Source organism: Myotis brandtii, unplaced genomic scaffold, assembly GCF_000412655.1.
Source record: "Myotis brandtii unplaced genomic scaffold, ASM41265v1 scaffold684, whole genome shotgun sequence".
NCBI classification, from domain to species: domain Eukaryota; kingdom Metazoa; phylum Chordata; class Mammalia; order Chiroptera; family Vespertilionidae; genus Myotis; species Myotis brandtii.
The window spans coordinates 621,127-641,649 of record NW_005370673.1 but is presented as its reverse complement, the minus strand read 5'-3'; the positions used below and the strand labels follow the sequence as shown (position 1 = coordinate 641,649).

At 42.7% G+C, this 20,523-nt stretch overlaps 2 protein-coding genes and 1 pseudogene across 2 annotated transcripts in view; 2 read left to right on the top strand and 1 right to left on the bottom strand.

Annotated features, from left to right (window-relative positions):
* Positions 1-1,527, top strand: part of LOC102247799 — a 3,998-nt pseudogene extending 2,471 nt beyond the window's left edge.
* ECM2 (extracellular matrix protein 2, female organ and adipocyte specific) overlaps positions 1-8,216 on the top strand; it is a 69,960-nt gene extending 61,744 nt beyond the window's left edge. Inside the window, exons 10-11 of the mRNA XM_014529513.1 lie at positions 2,163-2,489; positions 7,058-8,216. Coding sequence (XP_014384999.1) covers positions 2,163-2,489; positions 7,058-7,226 — 496 coding nt within the window. The 3' untranslated portion in view covers positions 7,227-8,216. The remainder of the gene's footprint in view (positions 1-2,162; positions 2,490-7,057) is intronic.
* CENPP (centromere protein P) overlaps positions 1-20,523 on the bottom strand; it is a 222,340-nt gene that overhangs the window by 78,596 nt on the left and 123,221 nt on the right. The gene's annotated exons all lie outside the window — the stretch shown is intronic.

The window sequence follows — 20,523 nt, the reverse complement described above, 5'->3', positions numbered from 1 at the left end:
ATGTAATCTGAACAATAAAGATTTAATTAAAAAAAAAAAAGAAAAGAAATGGGCTTTACAAACATGACCGAAATCCAACATAAAGTGTCAGACCACTTCTGGAAGGCAGCTGCAAAAACTGGCAGTGGCAAAACCCTGGCCTTTCTCATCCCTGCAGTTGAACTCATTGTTAAGTTAAAGTTTATGCCCAGGAATGGAACAGGAGTTCTTATTCTCTCCCCTACTAGGGAACTGGCCATGCAGACTTTCGGTGTTCTTAAAGAGCTGATGACACACCACGTTCACACATACGGGTTGATAATGGGCGGCAGCAACAGGTCTGCTGAGGCACAGAAGCTTGCTAATGGGATCAACATCATTGTGGCCACACCAGGCCGCCTCCTGGACCATATGCAGGTGAGAGAACACTTGTGTAGTACTGTCCCATGTCTTGTGTCAGACAAACTTTACAACTAACAGTGTTTCTTTGTCTTGTTAGAATACTCCAGGGTTTATGTATAAAAACCTGCAGTGTCTGGTTATTGATGAGGCTGATCGTATCTTGGATGTTGGGTTTGAAGAGGAGTTAAAGCAAATTATTAAACTTCTGCCAACACGCAGACAGACCATGCTCTTTTCTGCCACACAAACTCAAAGAGTCGAGGACCTGGTGAGGATTTCTCAGAAAAAGGAGCCATTGTATGTTGGTGTCGATGATGATAAAACTAATGCAACAGTGGATGGTCTTGAGCAGGGATACGTTGTTTGTCTTTTCCGAGAAAAGATTCCTCCTGCTCTTCACATTCCTTTAGAAGAACCGGAAGAAGACACTCATGGTCTTCTCATCTTGCATGTCCGTGAAATACCACTATGAGTTGCTGAACTACATCGATTTGCCTGTCTTGGCCATTCATGGAAGGCAGAAGCAAAATAAGCGTACGACCACATTCCTCCAGTTCTGCAATGCGGATACGGGGATATTGTTGTGCACGGACGTGGAAGCTAGAGGGCTGGACATTCCTGAAGTCGACTGGATTGTTCAGTATGACCCTCCAGATGACCCCAAGGAATACATTCATCGATGGGAAGAACTGCCAGGGGCCTAAACGGAAGGGGGCATGCCTTGCTCATTTTGCGTCCTGAAGAATTGGGTTTCCTTCGTTACCTGAAGCAATCCAAGGTTCCATTAAGTGAATTTGAGTTTTCCTGGTCCAAAATTTCTGACATTGTCTCAGCTTGAAAAATTGATTGAAAAGAACTACTTCCTTCATAAGTCAGCCCAGGAAGCATATAAGTCATACATTCGAGCATATGACTCCCATTCTCTGAAACAAATCTTTAACGTTAATAACTTAAATTTGCCTCATGTTGCTCTGTCATTTGGGTTCAAGGTGCCTCCTTTTGTTGATCTGAACGTGAACAGCAATGAAGGCAAGCTGAAGAAGAGAGGAGGCGGTGGTGGATTCGGCTACCAGAAGCCCAAGAAAGTGGAGAAGTCCAAAATCTTCAAGCAAGAAGTCTTCCGACGGCAGGCAGTTCTCTCACTGAAGACCATCCTTCCACCTTCGGGGGCTTAGTCCTGAGAAGAGTGGTTTTTCTTGCTCTAACAAGGACTTCTGACTGTAGGATTGGGACTGATCTAACAAGAGTGTAAATTGGCATGGATTGCAAGTAATGAGCACTATTTCCAGCAAGTCTTGTTTATTTTGAGTCATAAAACAAAAACAACTTCATTTTTTCTTGATTTCCCAAGGACAACGCAAAGGGGTTTTTTTGGTCTTTGTTGTGATTAAAGGATATTTTGAGGTTAAAAAAAAAAAAGAATAGACAATCCCCACATCACTGCCACTTCTTTGCTGGAACCACTGAAGACTTTAGGGATAGGCAATTTGATGTTGGCCAGAACTCCCTGGATTTCACTTCTGAGTCAAGTCTGACCTTAGGGATGTTTGGGGACTTCCGTGAGCCTCACGGTTACCCCTCTGAATCCTGGTGCTCCTCTCTGGTGGAAACCGACTGGCTGTGCCCAGGTAAGCACATGCACAGCCAGGGTGGCACCCGGTGGTATCCCTGCACCGAATGCTGGCAGGAAAACCTGCAAGCATCCTGACTGGCCTTGTCTAAACCTAGAGCTCACAGTCACTGCCCTGATGTACCACCGTTTACTCTTTCCTTTGCTGCAGAAATCTCGAATCCATCGACCTTTCCTACAACAGGCTCTACCACGTCCCCTCCTACCTCCCCAAGTCGCTGCTGCACCTTGTGCTCCTGGGGAACAGGATTGAGCGCATCCCTGGCTACGTGTTTGGCCACATGGAGCCAGGCCTGGAATACCTGTACCTATCGTTTAACAACCTCTCTGATGACGGCGTGGACCGAGTCTCCTTCTATGGGGCTTACCATTCTCTGAGAGAGTTATTTCTGGATCACAATAACTTAAAGTCTATACCACCAGGGGTACAAGAAATGAAAGCACTACATTTTCTGAGGCTGAACAACAACAAGATACGGTAAATTTTGGCTTTTTCAAGTACCCATTTAAATTGTTGCGACTGACAAAATATATGATTAAACTACCATGACATGATGTCTGGGATTTACTTTAAGAAAAAAAGTGATGAGAGTTACATTAAACCAGATTGGTAAATGTTAATAACAGTTGAAGTCAGAAAATAATAGCTACATAAGAATTCATTGTTTTCTTCTACTGTTATATATTTGCAAACTTTCAGTGTAAAATTTTTCAAAAATAGAGTATTATTACAGAACTAGATGCCCAGTGCACGGATTTGTGCACCGGTGGGGTTCCTCAGCCTGGCCTATGGGGATTGGGCCGAAACCGGCTCTTTGACATCCCTCAAGGGGTCCCTGATTGCAAGAGGGCACAGGCCAGGCCGAGGGACCCCACCAGTGCATGATCAGGGACAGAAGGGATCGCAGGAGGGCTCCAGGGCATGTCCAGACTGTCTCTCCCAGTCCCAATCGGCTGGACTCCAGCAGCAAGCTAACCTACTGGTCAGAGCGTCTTCCCCCTGGTGGTCAGTATGCATCATTGTGTCTGGTCAAACGAACGGTGGGACACTTAGCATATTAAGCTCAGATAGATAGATAGATAGATAGATAGATACTTAGAACATTAAAAACAGGTTGGAATAGGGCACCAGGCATTAGATTATGGTGCTGCTTTCACCTTCACATATAATTATAAACACTAGCTTGTGGAACACAAAATCTAAATATATGCTAAAATTAAAATCACTTCTATGTAGGTTCTTTTCAAGGCAAAATTCTAAATACATTAATGGAGACCCCACACCCCTCACCTGTGGAGAAACACTTTCTGCATGTGTCCCTCTGCCCAGGGTGCATGAGAGCCAGGGTTCACCTGGAACCTTGGTTAGTGCATTAATAGGGGAGGCAGGTCACTGACCTTGTCCCTGAAGAGTACCCCCGACTCTTTTACATAGTTCTCAAATTCAAAACACATTTAAACTCCCCCAAAAAACAAAACAGGGAAAGGGTCAAGAGTTTCTAAAAACCCTTATGGAAGAGGTGCGGGTGGGATGAACTCTGTAAGATTTGGTTTCAAAATATTTGGCTAAAACCCTATTATATTATCAAAATAATACGTGCAGGTGCGCACGTACAGTGTGATTGAAACTTCGTGGCCCATGTGCAGAAGTCGTTATTTTGTGGAAGAGCCACACTCAAAGGGCCAAAGAGCCGCATGTGGCTCGTGAGCCGCAGTTTGCCGACCACTGAACTAGGGCCACTTTGTTATTCTGGAAGGTGGGATAAATGATCAATTCTCTTTTTAAACTGACAGAAGAAAAAGCTGGTTACATATCTGGAAATATGAAAGGTGACTGAGGTTAACTAAACTTATTGTGGCAACCATTTCCCAACATATACACACATCAAATCATTATGTTGTACACCTCAAATAATACAATATTATATGTCAACTAGGGGCCCGGTGAATGAAATTCGTGCACCGGGGGGGGGGGGGGTCCCCTCAGCCCAGCCTGCACCCTCTCCAATCCGGGACACCTAATGGGATGTCCGACTGCCGGTTTAGCCCAATCCCAGGGATCGGGCCTAAACTGGCAGTCAGACATCCCTCTCACAATCCTGGACCACTGGCTCCTAATCGCTCACCTGCCTCCCTGCCTGGTTGCTCCTAACTGGCCCCCCGCTGGCCTGATCGCCCCTCACTGCCTCTGAGTGCTGGCCTGATTGCCCCTAACTGCCCCCCGTACTGGTCTGGTCACCCCTAACTGCCCCCTGCTGCTGGCCTGGTTGCTCCTAACTGGCCCCCCGCTGGCCTGATCGCCCCTCACTGCCTCTGAGTGCTGGCCTGATTGCCCCTAACTGCCCCCCGTACTGGTCTGGTCACCCCTAACTGCCCCCTGCTGCTGGCCTGGTTGCTCCTAACTGGCCCCCCGCTGGCCTGATCGCCCCTCACTGCCTCTGAGTGCTGGCCTGATTGCCCCTAACTGCCCCCCGTACTGGTCTGGTCACCCCTAACTGCCCCCCTCTGATGGCCTGGTTGCCCCCAACTGCCCCCGTTGGCCTGGTCACCCCTCACGGTCCCCCCGCTGGCCTGGTCGCCCCACACAGCCTGCTTGTTCAGTCGTTTGGTCGTCCCTCACTAACCCCCCTGCCAGCCTGGCTGTAGGCCGCCATCTTGTGAGGGTGTGAGGGTTAATTTGCATATTACCTCTTTATTATATAGGATTACATCCTTATAAAACTGGAAAATTATATAGATGCATTATATATGAATAAAAAGACTATAAAATATATTAAAATGTTAATAGTGGCTATCTCAGGGAAAAATTAATTGGTGGTTAAGTGTTTTTGTTTTATTATTTTGTTTTTGTCTCTCTGTCTCTGTCTCTCTCTCTCTGGAGAGTCAACATGGACTTATGGTTTTACAAATTCAGAATGTTTCAATCAACTACAATTCTTGCTCTTACACTGTCCTGTCTTTGGCCAATGGTAGCCCTTCAAGCTGGCTCCTATTTCCTTGGACCGTCCTCATTGCTGTTGGACAGTTAACTAGTACATTTCCTACTGCACACCTGTGCCAGCCTTGCTCCAGAGTCCAGCTCCTCTCATGGGAGCAGTACCCAGAGGATCCAATCTGCACTCCAGGCATGTTCCTCCCAAGTGTGTTGTTGTGTTTTGAGGAATCTAAGTGTACTGCCAGAAAACATGCATTTTTTTAAAAAAAAACAAACATGCATTGTGTAAAGAAAAAGAATGAATTTATATGGACATTCCCAATTCAAATATAACATTATAGAGCAGGGGTCCTCAAACTTTTTAAACAGGGGGCCAGTTCACTGTCCCTCAGACTGTTGGAGGGCCGGGCTATAGTTTAAAAAAAAAAAACTATGAACAAATTCCTATGCACACTGCACATATCTTATTTTGAAGTAAAAAAACAAAACGGGAACAAATACAATATTTGTATTTGCATGTGGCCCGCGGGCCGTAGTTTGAAGACCCCTGTTATAGAGTATTCCTTTTGTTTTAAACTTGTTTATCTTACATTCAAAATCTAGGTTCCCAACAATATCGATTTACATTTATTATATTACAATATATAAACATTAGTATGAAAATGATAATACTATTATTATGAGTAACAAAAGAGTTTATGATGTTTTTGGTAGCTCTATTTGTCTTTAGAGTATGTTCCACAAAGGATACATACCTGATATACAGTCGTTTTATCTGTAACAATGTGTTAACAACTTAATACATATTCAGAAATGGTCTTTATTTTTGGTTTTTATAAATTGTTATTTTTCTGTTTAATATTATTTTTCCTATGTTAAACATTTATATGATTCCAATGTTAAAACTGTATAACAATGTATATTAAGAAGTCTTTCTCCTATGTTTGTCCCTTACACTGTAATCCATCCTTCCCCATAGGTTAAATTTGTAAATTAACTTCTAGTTTATCCTTCCAGTATTTCTTTTGGACAATACTGGAAGCATTTTCCAGTATTTCCAGTATGTAAATGCATACATACATATTAATATTCCCCCATCCTCCCCATAATTACCATACAAATATTCCACAGAAGACTTTGTTTCCCTCTGTAGAGAATGTGCTTTCTTTCACTCTTTTTAAAAATGATCAGTATGTCAAGGATATCATTCCATATCAGTATATAAAGAATTTCCTCATTCAGTTTTATAACTGAATAGTATTGCACTTTGCAGATATGTTATGCAACCAGTTCCTTATCGATACACATTTTATTGTTTCCATCCTTTTACTACTACAAATGCTACAATGCACAACTTTGTTCAATTGTTTTGTATTTTTCCAGTCTAACTTTGGGATAGATTCCTAAAACTGGGATTGCTGGGTGATAAAATGCACATGTAATTTTGCTAGATAATGCAAAAATCCTTTTGATGGAGCAGGGAATTCCTTTCAGTGGTGTTTGGTCCTTCACAGCCTCACTGTCAGGACATGTGGATGAGCTTTTGGACGTTTGGGTAGCAAGTCTGGTGAGAGTGATATGCCAGCATAGTTTCAACTTACAGTTCTCTCATCATGAATGAAACCGAGCATCTTTTCACGTTTACACATTTCATTGTTTCTTTTGTGAACTAGTTACCTTCTTTTTTTTCTCTTTTCCCCTTTCCTTCTAGATTTTTAGGTCTTTGTATATAAGCCCTTATCTGTGATAAAAGCTGCAAATATCTTCTCCTCGTTTGCCATTTGTCTTTTAAATGTATTCTTTAACACCCAGTAGTCAGTTTATTAATCTCATCTTTCAGTGCTTCCAGTTTACGTCACAAGTAGGAAGATCTTCCCCTGAACCCAGGGCCCAACCATGCTTCTGTTATTCTAACACATTCATGTCTTCATTTACTCACATTTGGATCTTTGATGTATTCTGAATCTTTTCTGGCATATAATATAAAAAAGGAATCTAACTTTATTTAATGCAAAAATAAAATTTAAAAATAAATATAAAATTTAACTCCTAAATTATGAAGGCAGAATATTACTTGGACCATTTTGACTTTCATATCTACTTTTCCTTAGGCACATTCTTCCAGAACAAATCTGCAATGCCAAAGAAGATGATGATTCAACACTGGAACATCTTCATCTTGAAAACAATTATATTAAAACAAGAGAAATATCATCCTATGCATTTTCATGCATAAGATCATATTCAAGTATTGTTCTTAAGCCACAGAATATAAAGTAATTCCACATTTCCTTTGTTAATTAAAACCTGTATTTATATATTTACTGTAGCAGCATTTATCATCAAAAAGACATCATGTTATGTTACATTCAGTATCATTATGCTAGTCTACCTGATTCATTAATCTAGAGATGAACAAGCAAAAATATATCTAGAAGGTTTAGTCTTCTAGAACTTTTAGTGAAGGCTTCAGTTTCATGCTCGAGAATGAAGCCATCCCCTGCAGGGCTCCCTCAGGGAGCAGGAGGCTGTGCACTGCTGAGCAGACTGCGAGCATCTGGGACAAAGTATGCGCATCCTTGACCAGCAGCCTGTGACCAGCGCTATCAGTGGACACCTGAAGTCCATTTACAAACTGTGTATGTTCTGGTTCAAAACCAGGAAGTGCACAGAAAAAAATTACAGGTGGAAGTTATGAATGAGTGTTCTGTTTATTACTCCAACATTAAAACAATAATATATTAATTTTCTTAAAGAACCGATGATACAATTATTGGTATAAGTGCACTTAATTACTGGGTTAGCTTTAGTTTCTTCTATTAATTACATGTGTGAAATAAAAACACCATGTTAATTTCCTGGTGTTGATAATTGTGCTATGGTTATTAATGTGATTATTAATATTAGGGGAAGCTGGGAGAAGGATACACATGAATTCCATACTATTTTGAAAGTTTTCTGCAAGTCTAAAAAGTGTAACGGTATATTAAGATTACCGTATTTCTTTATTCAAGATCAAAAGATTTTATGAAAAGCAATGGAGTTTGCTTAAAATACATGTTCTTTATCCTTGACTACACACTTACAGACGGAACCTCACGCATGAGGTTCTGGAATCTCTGCTCCATTGGTCACTCTTAGCGTCATCTTCTTTGCCCTGATTTGCTCAAGTGTATGTATCCTTTCACTCAGTTCAATTTAACATAAAACTGTTAAGTCACTATATACCGGACACTATCAAAACCATATATTAAAATTTTCATTATGAAATGACCTTCTATCTTTATTTTTAAAATAATTTGTAATAGACACATATAGAAACTCTGTTGACTTCTTTGTTACTATCAGTTTTGTGTCTTGAAAGTTCCAGTCTTGCCACCCTGCGGAGGCTACGCTAATTGTGAACTGCAGTTATTTCATCTTCTAATAGTTCCCTCACCACCACCGTCAGAACCTCCCAGCCTCGCCTCACAAGGCTGTTATGAGAAGCACAACATGAAAAGCATCTGGGAAGTGTATGCATGTGTGTATGTTTCATATAAAATTGAGAGCAACTAGCATCTTCACCAAAGTTGATTATTACAGATAAAACTATTTCAAATTATACCAGGAATCAGGTACCTGAGTGCCAACCGTGGTCATCCTAGCCAACTTGTGAAAAGTTCAGTTTACCCATTTGAGCATATTATTTCTAAGCCCTTCTTTCTAAGTCCCCTTGTCTTAATAGCTATTTTGAGATTATAACATAAACAAGAATAATAATGTGATGGAGACTGTTAGAATCAAAAGTCAAGGCTTAAACTAAGTGGTTAAAAACAGAAAAAGAATCTTATGAAACAAAATGTTGAGATTTGTAACTAGTTTCAGAACGTAGAAGCATTAACTAATTTAAACTGACCAAGTTGAATGTAAGAGACAGGTAAAAATAAGAAGATATGGTTTTGCATACATTTAACAAGAAACCTTGTGCAGTGCTTCTTGCTGTGTGAATATAAATGCATAGACCTACAGCGATTTTCAACTGGTGTGCCTCAAGCATTTTAGAAACATGCAATACCTGACTAGTCAGGGATACTGACCTCCTTTTCTCTTAGATTGTCAAAAAGTGACAACAGTAGCCCAGCTGGTGTGGCTCAGTGGTTGAGTGTTGACCTGAGAACCAGGAGGTCACGGTTCAATTCTTGGTCAGGGCACAGGCCCAAGTTGTGAGCTCAATCCCCAATAGGGGGCATGCAGGAGGCAGCCAATCCATGATTCTCTCTCATCATGGATGTTTCTATCTCTCCCTCTCCCTTTCTCTCTGAAATAAAAATATACTTTAATAAAATGATAACAGCCATCAAAACAATAGCCATCCTGTGGGAATGAATAAAAATTATACCTATTTTTTGGTCAGATCGGCAAAAAAACATATTTTTTTGGTATGCCACAAAATTTTAGTAATTAGTGTGTGCCATGAGATGAAAAGGTTAAAATCGCTGGTTTAAGGCAATATAAGCAGTAAACAAAATCATTGTTGGAGGGGACTCAACCTGAATAAAGTGAGTCAACAGATTTAGCATCCTGGGACAACACAGATGGATACTGAGCCTTTCCTACACTCCTTTTTCATTCAACTTTAATCAGCTGTGTCCCAGATGCTGTTCTTGAAAGGAACAGAGATAAGATTCGATAAGGACTCTGCTCTTGGAGCACCCAGTGTGGTAGGGGCAGTAAGTAGGAAATCAAAAAGACAAGCAAACCAAAAGGCAGGCAGAACAGGGTGGTGAAGCGATGAAGCATGTGGGGTCCTGAGCACCCTCTTCCTGTGTCCCCCTGACCCCAAGTTTTAAGAGTGTCCAAGCCTCATAGACACAGGAAGACTGAGCCATTCCCAGCAGCCTTGGAGGACACCAGCCCAGGAGCACACTGAGACCCTACTGTGCGCTCAGGGACACCCTGTGGGGAGCAGAATCTCTAGGAAGGCTGAAAGTCAGAATGACTGACGGAAGCTTTGTTCTTAAGTCAGAAGAAAATATGTTATTTCAACTGATTTTACTATAATTTAAAATATGAAATGTCTGGCACTGAACTTTTGCAGCCTTGAAATTTCATCATGCTTTGCATAGGAAGTTTTAATTACATTTTTTAAAAAGTGATCAATGTCCTTATAGAAAACATTCTTCACAATACAATGTTAAAAAACATGCAGATGTCCTGTCTGGCTTCAGAAGTATGCTATAATTATTAACACGTATGTATACAAAGGAACTGCTGATCTAGTCATGGTGTGAAAATATTAATGGTGTCATCTTTGCACATATGTACAAGGAATATTAACTACATTTTTAGTTTTGAGACTTGGCTTATTATAGATAACTAGAGGCCTGATGCACGAAATTCGTGCACGAAGGGGGGGGGGGAGGGCCTTCAGCCTGGCCTGTACCTTCTCGAAATCTGGGACCCCTCGGGGGATGTCCGACTGCTGGTTTAGGCCCGATCCCTGTGTATCGGGCCTAAACCAGCAGTCAGACATCCCTCTCGAAATCCGGGACCTCTGGCTCCTAACTGCTGGCCTGACTGCCTGTCTGATCACCCCTAACCACTCTGCCTGCCTGCCTGATCACCCCTAACTGCTCTCTTGCCTGCCTTATCGCCCCTAAAAGCCTCTGCCTCAGCCTCCGCCACCGTGGCTTTGTCCGGAAGGTCGTTCAGCTGTCTGGTCTAATTAGCATATTAAGCTTTTATTATTATAGATACTATTTCAAAAAGCACTAAAGACATGATATGGTGAAAAACATGTATAGCCTGGAATCATAAGGAAATAACTGCCCCAGGATGGGGATACCTAGTGCCCACCTTGGTCTCTGATGATGAAATGGGCAGTCGTTTCCCTTTCCTGGGACTCACTTAGCTCAACCACAGAGCAGCCTGTGTGGACAGCCTGTGTGGCCCAGCAGGGGTCATGGGCCTGAGGAGGAAGTATTCCTTAAGACTCTTCCTTTGGATGAAGCAGCTTTGCTACCATCAGAAAGAGCTAGCTGCCACTGCTCCTCCTTTGTTCCTTAAAACAAATGGAAAGGTACTACCTAAATCACATGCCATGTTTTAAGATTCACAAAGAACATGCAACCAAAGTCCCTGGCCCTTCCCTCATCTTCTGCCCAACAACCAGGCTGCAGAGCTTGGTCTGAGCAAATGCTTCTCAGGGGCCAGGTCACAGGTGCCTGGATGCAGCCAAACTCTGTGTATCTAGGCAAGAGAGTTTAGTTGGTGTGTCTGTTCCTTCGAGCTCCAGCACCACAGAGTGGGATCAGCCCTGAGCAGATCTGCAACAACTGAAGACTGCTGACCTTGACCCGGAAAACCCTGAAAGACAGCCAGCAGAGCGCAAGTTCTGTAGGATGGTTAGAGCGTGGCACAGACTAGGCTCACGCATTCTCCATCTCTGTCTGACTTTGGCCTTAACCTGCATCTGCTGATTGAAGTCCACAAAACAGAAAGTCTGGATGCCTGAGAATGAGCGTGGTGCACTTCTGAATTTGAGGGCACAGGTACCTGGTGTAATGGGTGCAGCCAAAAAGGGTGAGGAAGATGCAAGAACCTCTCCTTTGGCTCCCATTGTCAAGTGACTCCATCATTTAGGAGTTGGCCTCATTAGACAAAGTCAATTACTTATTAAGATAACTGATTTTGACTAAAGATCCAAGATGGCAGAGGAGTACGTGAAGTTACACTCATCTCCACCCAGGACCAAGCTGATGTTAACACTATTCCTAAACAACAGAAAGGAACCTGCACATTTTCAGGATTTTAAAGAAAAAGTGAGAAACTGAACTGGGAGAGATTTACATATTCATACAATTAATAAGGAGTGATTTCTCTTATTAATATTTCCTGGTAAGAACATCAGAAACCCTAGAGCATATTTTATAAACAAGTCACATTCTGACAACTGGTAATACTTAGGAATCAACTGGCTGTTCTGCATAGCAGCAACGTTGCCTATGTTCCCAAAGCCATCATTTAAGCACACCATGGATTACTCGGTTCTTAGATGCTGACATAAAAGAATGAAATACTCAAATTCTGCTGTTTAAGTGAAAACTCCAAGGGCTGGGTGAAACCCTCTATGATATCTATTCCACCACATTGCCTTATTTAGGAAAGAGTGTCCTCATAGGAGAAGTATTTACAGACTGGCGACGATAACTGTTCCTCTGTCTGCAGCTGAATGAGGTCAGCTTAAAATTCAAAAATATTAAAAGTACCTGTGAAGAGTCAGAAGTTTCTGGGCAGCTCTAACTTATGCCAGATGGCTCGGGGCTCCGACACCCTAGAAGTCTACGGACCATGTGGTTTATCTTTTGTAGTTAAACAGGAATGAGCATCATGGTTCTGAATGGGAATCCCTTTAGCTGTGAACTTGGCCAAGTCATACTCTGATTTCTAGTTTCCACATCCCTTCAATTGGGGGAACAACATCTATCTCCCAAGGCTGCGGGGAAGGTTGAACGAGGTGATGTCCAGGACAGTGCCAGGCACTCGGTGAATGTCAGGTCAAGGGCTGGGCAACCGCAGGCAGGAAGGTTCAGTGACTTGGTCAAGGCTGCCAGGCCTCTAACATGGTAGATATTAATTATTCAAGGAACTTGATTCCTTAGAGCAGCGGTTCTCAACCTGTGGGTCGCGACCCCTTTGGCGGTCGAACGACCCTTTCACAGGGGTCGCCTAAGACCATCCTGCATATCAGATATTTACATTATGATTCATAACAGTAGCAACATTAAAGTTCTGAAGTAGCAACGAAAATAATTTTATGGTTGGGTCACAACATGAGGAACTGTATGTAGAGCAGCGGTTCTCAACCTGTGGGTCACAGCCCCTTTGGCGGTCGAACGACCCTTTCACAGGGGTCGCCTAAGACCATCCTGCATATCAGATATTTACATTATGATTCATAACAGTAGCAACATTACAGTTATGAAAATAATTTTATGGTTGGGTCACAACATGAGGAACCGTATTTAAAGGGCCAGAAGGTTGAGAACCACTGCCTTAGAGTGTGAAATATAATGGGAGGATGGGCGGGCCTATCACACCAGGACAGAGTCAGCGTGTACTCTCGGACGAGGGCCAGGCTCCAGCGGGACCCGCAGTGGTGCCCGCAGCGACCCGGACGTGAGGACTTGTCCTGAGTCATGCCCGCCCACATCCATCTCCCAGTGCAGGTGGCCCAGGGCAGCGCTCGCAAGCAGGGCCTCCCCTCCGTAAATGCCGAGTCTGAACTACTCCTTGTCATACACTTGGGAAAAGTATAGGAGCAGATTTTTTTTTACTGATGAGTTTAATTATATCATTACTGCCCTTGTGACTGAACCTAATCTAACAGAACCAGAGGCATTTATAAAAAAATTTTCAGCAAAACTAAAACAGACATGCTCAGTCCTATGCATCTAAACAACACATCAGCACGTTCTAACTCATGACCCATGTCCGAGCGGCCTCATGCTGCACAGAAGCAGCGGAGACAGCACACCAGGCTGACATTCGCTCTGCCCCCAGCTGTTTGCAGAGAAGGGAATGCCTCTCACTTGATGAAGAGCTTAGTGATCACTCAACTAAAAAAAAAGCATGACTATTTCTTCTTTGAAGTTATATTTCTTTTTCTACATGAACATGGAGATAAAATCAAACCTTACTGTCTAGCATATTTTTTCCTTTGCACAAGATGTGAGGAATGTGAGTACACACAAGGGAAAACAGACCGCTTTAAACATAACACGCGATTGCACTAAACACACATTAGTTTAGAAAAGAAATACATCATGTTATTAAAATGTCATTGTGTGTTTCTAAGTAACAGGATCTCTGTGGTCAAATAAACTTACATTAAACTATCAGCTGATGCAAGCAAATCTTTAAAAAAAATTTTATTAAATTTATTTGGGTGATATTGGTTAATGGGATCATATAGGTTTCAAGTGTACATCTCTATGATACATGATCTGTATAGTGCATTGTGTGCCAACATAAGCAAATCTTTTTGTAAGTAAGATTCTGATGAAGGTTCATTTGTTTTGAATAAGTTGAGAATTACGTTCACAATTACCAAATTTATACGTGTACTGTCTGAAAGGCAAATTTAACTACTACTGTGGTACTCAGAATAAGGATTGCACTATAAATTGTAAATCTATTATAGAGTAATAGTTCCTAACTTTTTGAAGGATGGATGCCTTTGACGATATCATGAAAACTATAATGAACCCTCTATACAGAAAAATACTTTGCATGTTATCAAAAGATTCATATAACCTTTCACAAATTCTCTAAGGATTCATGTATTCTAGGTTAAGAATCCCTTCTAGGGTAACTCCTTAATTAACTTAAAATAAAATTTACATGTAAATATTTAATTAGAGGTAAGGATACAACAAAGAGTTAAAATTACTTTTAAGGCAAACTGCCTTATTTCCAACAATTATTTAGCATTTATTCTCCCTTTATTTAGGAATATTTTTAAGGCCACATAAAAGTCAAAAGAATTATACAATGAACATCTTTATACACTTCACCTACATTCACCAATAGTATTTTTTCACATTCATTTTATCTCTTTGCATATCTATATATCTATACATCTACACATACATATGTATGTACTTGCAGGGGACAGGGTCTGGACCATTTGAATGTAAGTTGTAGATATTATAACATATCACTTCCTTATGAATCTTATAAGAACATTTTCTTACATAACCATGAGACGATGATCATATCCTCTCACATTATGAAACCCAAGAAATTTAACATTAACTATCACCTAACATACAATCTATATTCAGATTCTCCCAAATATTCCAACAATTTCCTAATTTCCTGTATATGTGTGTGTATAGTTCAAGATCTAATCGAGCTCACATCCTGACCCTTTCATCTTCTCTAGAATAGCAATTTCTTGCCTATGTGACTGTTTCACACCTTAACTTTGTTGAAGGGTCCAAGTCAGCTATATTGTAGAATGTCACTTAATCTGCATTTGCCCAATTGTTTCCTCAAGATTAAATTTAGTTAAAATATTTTTGGAAAGAATCCTACATAGATGATGTCACATGCTTCTTTTTTTTTTTTAAAGATATATTTTATTGATTTTTTACAGAGAGGGAGAGGGATAGAGAGTTAGAAACATTGATGAGAGAGAAACATTGATCAGCTGCCTCTTGCACACCCCCTACTGGGGATGTGCCCGCAACCAAGGTACATGCCCTAGACCAGAATCGAACCTGGGACCCTTGAGTCCGCAGGCTGATGCTCTATCCACTGAGCCAAACCAGTTAGGGCTCACATGCTTCTTTTTGCATCATAACAGGAGGATCAAAATGCTGGGCTGGCCTGTTAGTGGCAATGCTGAAACGTTAAGGTAAGGTGGAATCTTTATCACCTTGTAATTCTATATATTAAACCCTAATATGCAAATCGACCGAACGGCGGAACGACCAGTCGCTATGATGCACACTGACCACCAGGGGGCAGACACTCAGTGCAGGAACTGTCCCCTGGTGGTCAGTGTGCTCCCACAGGGGGAGCACCACTCAGCCAGAAGCCGGGCTCACGGCTGGTGAGCGCAGTGGCGATGGGGGGAGCCTCTCCCACCTCCGCTGCAGGTGGGTGGTAAGGAACAAGAGGGTCGCTGACTGCAAGGGGTCCCGGACTGCGACAGAGTGCAGGCTGGGCTGACGGACTCCCCCCAATTGCACAAATTTCATGCACCAGGCCTCTAGCTAAGAGATAATCTGCAAGGTAAGACTTTGGATCTCTGTGAATATCTTGCCATCCATATCCTTTCACTTAGTGGTTTCAGCTTCCATTAATTACCTTTGCCTTAATCAATTACTATACTGGAGGGTACACAGAGGTGATTTTTTCTTTTTCAAATTTTTATTTATTGATTTTAGAGAGAGAAAAACATCGATCTTGTGTAACACTTACTCATGCACTCACTGGCTGGCTTGTGCATGTGTCTGCCCGGGATGGAGCCACAGCGGGGACTTTGTCCTCCTGTGTTCACCAGTCAGCATGCTTCTCCAGGAGCTCTGACTCTTTTCTCTTGTTTTTTTTTTTAATATATTTTATTGATTTTTTACAGAGAGGAAGGGAGAGAGATAGAGTCAGAAACATCAATGAGAGAGAAACATCGATCAGCCGCCTCCTGCACATCCCCCACCGGGGATGTGCCCGCAACCCAGGTACATGCCCTTGACTGAAATCGAACCTGGGACCTTTCAGTCCGCAGGCCGACGCTCTATCCACTGAGCCAAACCGGTTTCAGCTTTCTCTTGTTATTATACAAAAGATTTTGCATCTGACATGTTATAACCCACTGCCGCCCTTATTCGTCTGTGGGTGTTAACTCCCTTCCCAGTTTCTATGTTCTGTTCACACAACTGTAGTAATCTCTGTGCACGTTCATGCCTGCTGGCATGCCGAGATGCTTCACGCATGACCCATACTTTCCTGGCCTGACCTGATCCCTCTAGTGGGAAACAGTCCCTAACACACACCCAGAAGTCAGACACCCTCTCTGCTCCCAAGTCTTCTCAGTGGAACAAACTAGGCAATTTATTTAAAACAAAACCTTTACTTGTAACCATTCTTCAAAACAAACTGACTTTTCAGGCATAATTTTAAAATATTATAAACCCACATAAACTAAATTGTATAAGACCTTCATTCTTCATAAACTTACTTCATTCTAAATGACAATTTATGGCATAAATTTATTTTCAGAGGGAAATCTCCCTCAGCTGCGCATCACAGAAGTGAGTGCTCAACGGCACAGGGGACAGAAGGGAGGGAGGCCCATGTGAAGGAGGTCACTGCCCTGAGTTGGAATCGCACAGGAATTAAGAGCTGACTTTGTCAGATTGATTTTGGAAGATATTCTGTAAATCTGGATTTGATATAAAATTTCCTGGTTTTAAAAAACACCATATGCTCCAAACAAAACACATCTATAGCCTCCATCCTGCCCATGGGCCATGACCTGCAGTATATCATCAATTCATTATGAACCACAGAGCCGCCTGGTCCACCCTGAAGGATACCTGAGCATTCCACACCACCCAGAAAACACCATCCAGAAAATCAAAGCCATTCCTTTCAGAAACCTGTGAATGCGTGCTATATACAATCTTTATGTTAAGCATAAAGAACACACGTTCTTTACCATATTCTTCTGTGTATAAGATGACCCCCACTTTTCCAATCCAAAATTAAGAAATCAATATTTTAAACATAAAACAGAACACATTTTATTTAGTAATTACCGCAGGTAATGTTCACATACCAGTACTATATTATGCAGCTTATCACTTTATGCAGCCTCTGTTGCATCACTGCTCTCTTCTTCATCACTGTTAGTTCCAGGCACATCACTTTCTCCAACTTCTGTATCTGCTGTCTTCTGAGTCACTGTCTATGTATGTGAGATCATCCTCATAAACGGGTGGCATTTTCTGAGCTAACTTGTTCATGTTCTCATGGCCAACCCTTCTCTCCTCATGAAACTGAAGCACCACTTTGCCTTTCCTGTAACATCAACAATGTTCATTTCGCTTGCAAACATCCTTGCCTGACCTTGAATAAGCGTGGTTGACACACACAAGCCACTCTGGCGCTGCTCCATAATCCAAGTCTTAAGCCTCTGCTCCAAGTTTGCCCATTTTGCTGGTTTTCCTCTTAAGGCCTTCTTCTTTTTTGGCATCTTAAGAAGTTGTTCTTCTGTTTTCGCCACTGTCTGATCCTACACTCAGCGGGAGGAGGTCCAAATTGTCTCTCTGCAGCTCTATTTCCATGGTCTTTTGCACAGCTGATTACATTCTGTTTGAATTTTGCAGAGTAAGACAACTGCTTACTGGTATTTATCTTTTTATTTTTTGACATCTTTATGGGCTCAGAACACTCAGGTTCCTGTTGCACCTGTGCACTTTCCACCTCCACCTCCAATTACGGCATCAGCTGACGTCAGTAACAATAAGGCTCGTGATTGGAGGAAGCCTGTTTGACAAGGTATGGGCAGCTATGCACCTATGAGGCTCCCTCCTTAGCTGACTTCCGTGTATAAGACGCCCCTCGATTTTCAGTCTAATGATTTTAGAAAAAATTAGCGTCTTATACACGGAAAAATACGGCATATCCCAGGAGTCAATGGCCTGGCCCTAGAACATTCTTAAACTGTGTATTTATTTGCAAGACATTCCTGCACAGCCCTCAGGGCTTCTCTGTGACTGACCACCCTGCCCGTCCCATTTTGCTTTTCTCCATAGCACTCACATCACTCACACAGAAGGAACAGGCTGACAGGTTCCTGGTAGCTCTGACCACATGAGAGTGACACAATCTATTCCAACGTGCTTAGAAGGTGAGCACAGAAGAGGAGACACCAGATACCGGCTGCTGAACACCACAAAGTCAACCCGAGTGACACTGTGCTCCAAAGGCGCACCTCTAATCCACACGCATTGGACTCTTAACTTGAATGAGATGGTATCTCAGGTCTTTTCCAGCTCATTTTGGGCTTGGACCACTCCATTTAAAGAGGAGGAGGTGGTCAAGAAAGGGTCTTAGAAATTATAAATGCACTCGGCTTAAGCAATTTATTTTTATATTTACATGGATGGAATATATCAGGCCATCCAAGAAATTTGTGTTTGAAGTTTCTTTTATAGCAATCCATGTCTGTGTTCATAAAATATTAGTACAGAGATTATTACATTTTCAGTTTTGTAATTTATTTTCCTGTTTACCATGTAATAACATGTTGGTTATTCATGATTCCTAACAATATTGTTTGATATAGTAAAAGTAACTCTCCGATATTTAGAGCAAAGCCTGATGAAGCAAAACCAAACAATACAAATAAACATGTGGGAAGGATGGGTTCCTTCCACAGAGCCCTGACAGGAAGCCCAGCAGGACATTTGCTTCTCATTCTGTCAGGGAAGAGGAGGCACACTGCAGCGTCTGGAACGCCTGCGGAGCTGTGGGGGAAACTTCGGGTCTTTCCAAATGGCATCCACACCTGCTGGGCCATCTCCACAGCCGTGAGGTGCAGTCCCCAGACTATGGAGGGTCTGTGCCCTGGAGGGGTCCCTAGCCACACTCTCTGCAGATTAGAATGAATAAACCGTCTGCACCACCGCCAGCATCATTCTCCAGCCCTTTGCCCAGAGCGAAGCAGGATGCTGGAGGAAGATATGCTTAGGGCTCACGAGAGGGGAGAGAAAATGGCTGTAACACACGTTTACAAAAACCACCTCCCACAGTGCTCCCAGCTCTGCAGGCAGAGGCAGAAATCCACCTGGAAGAGCTGTGCAGAGGACAGGCCTGAAAGGAGAGCGGCATGGACACTCGGGTGAGCAGAGGCCAAGGCAGAGAGAGGGGCACACGTTGCACCGAGAGAAGAGCTGCTACTCCACCCCAGCCCCGCGGTGCCTGGTAAAAGGAGTGGCACACACTGACAAAGCTTTACTTTTCAAGAGAAGCTGAAACTTTTAAATACAGCAATTGCACATAACAAAACTTCATACACATGAGCCTCAGACAAAGAATGTTCATAGCCGCGCTACAAATGGGAAAGAACCCATTGACTATATATCAAGTGTGTAATTTGTGGCATATTCACACAATAGAACACCATACAATAATGAAAACGAACAAATAACTGCTAACCAAAAGGACCCGGAGGGGTCTCAAAAACCTAACGCTGAATGAAGAAAGCAGACACAGAAGAGAAAGCACGGCCTGGCTGCCCTGCACCCGTGACGCCAGGAAGGGCTGCGTGCGGAGCCAGGAGGCCTCTGGGCCTGGGAAGGCTCTGGCCGCGCTGCGGTTTTGCTCAGGGTGCAGTTTGTGAAGTTGAGCGGTACCATTATAATGTGCTTATATTTTGTCACATATACTTCTGCTAAAAGTTAAAAAATAAAACATTGTGCATAACAAATATGATTATGCCCAAGGGCCTCAGGAACTCAGGTTAATAAAATCACATCAACTTTCACGATTTCCCAGTTCATCAAGGTAACATGTTTAGTTCAAAAACAAGAGCCATGTCTGAACTATACATAACTGAATCAACAGGACATAAGCATTCTCACCAAACCGGAAGCCGCCACCCTCAGGTAGCCGCGGCTCCTGGGGCCTGTGCGTGGGACGGTCCACCTCCAGGCCCAAGAATGGGTAGTTTATTGGGGTGGGGCTGGCCACCCGACACACCTGAGCCAGTTCTCGTTCTCTCTCTCTCTCTCTCTGGCTGGAGCTGCCATTTTTCTGGGAGGAGGGAGAAGATGGTCAGATCTTTACGGCAGGAGAACAAACTGCTGACTGGAGGCTCGCTGTGCGAACAGGCCTGCACGCCAGGACCCCGGCAGCACCAGGACCTCGGCATCGCAGCACTGGAGGGCTTTCTCAGCAGATGGAGGACAATGTCCTCTCTGGAAGGATGCGCCTTGCTTGATGTAGGAATTGGGCATTCTCTCAGGGTAAGTGGGAAAGTGTATGCTAACAGTTCCTTTCTTCTCCGAGAATGACGTCTTTC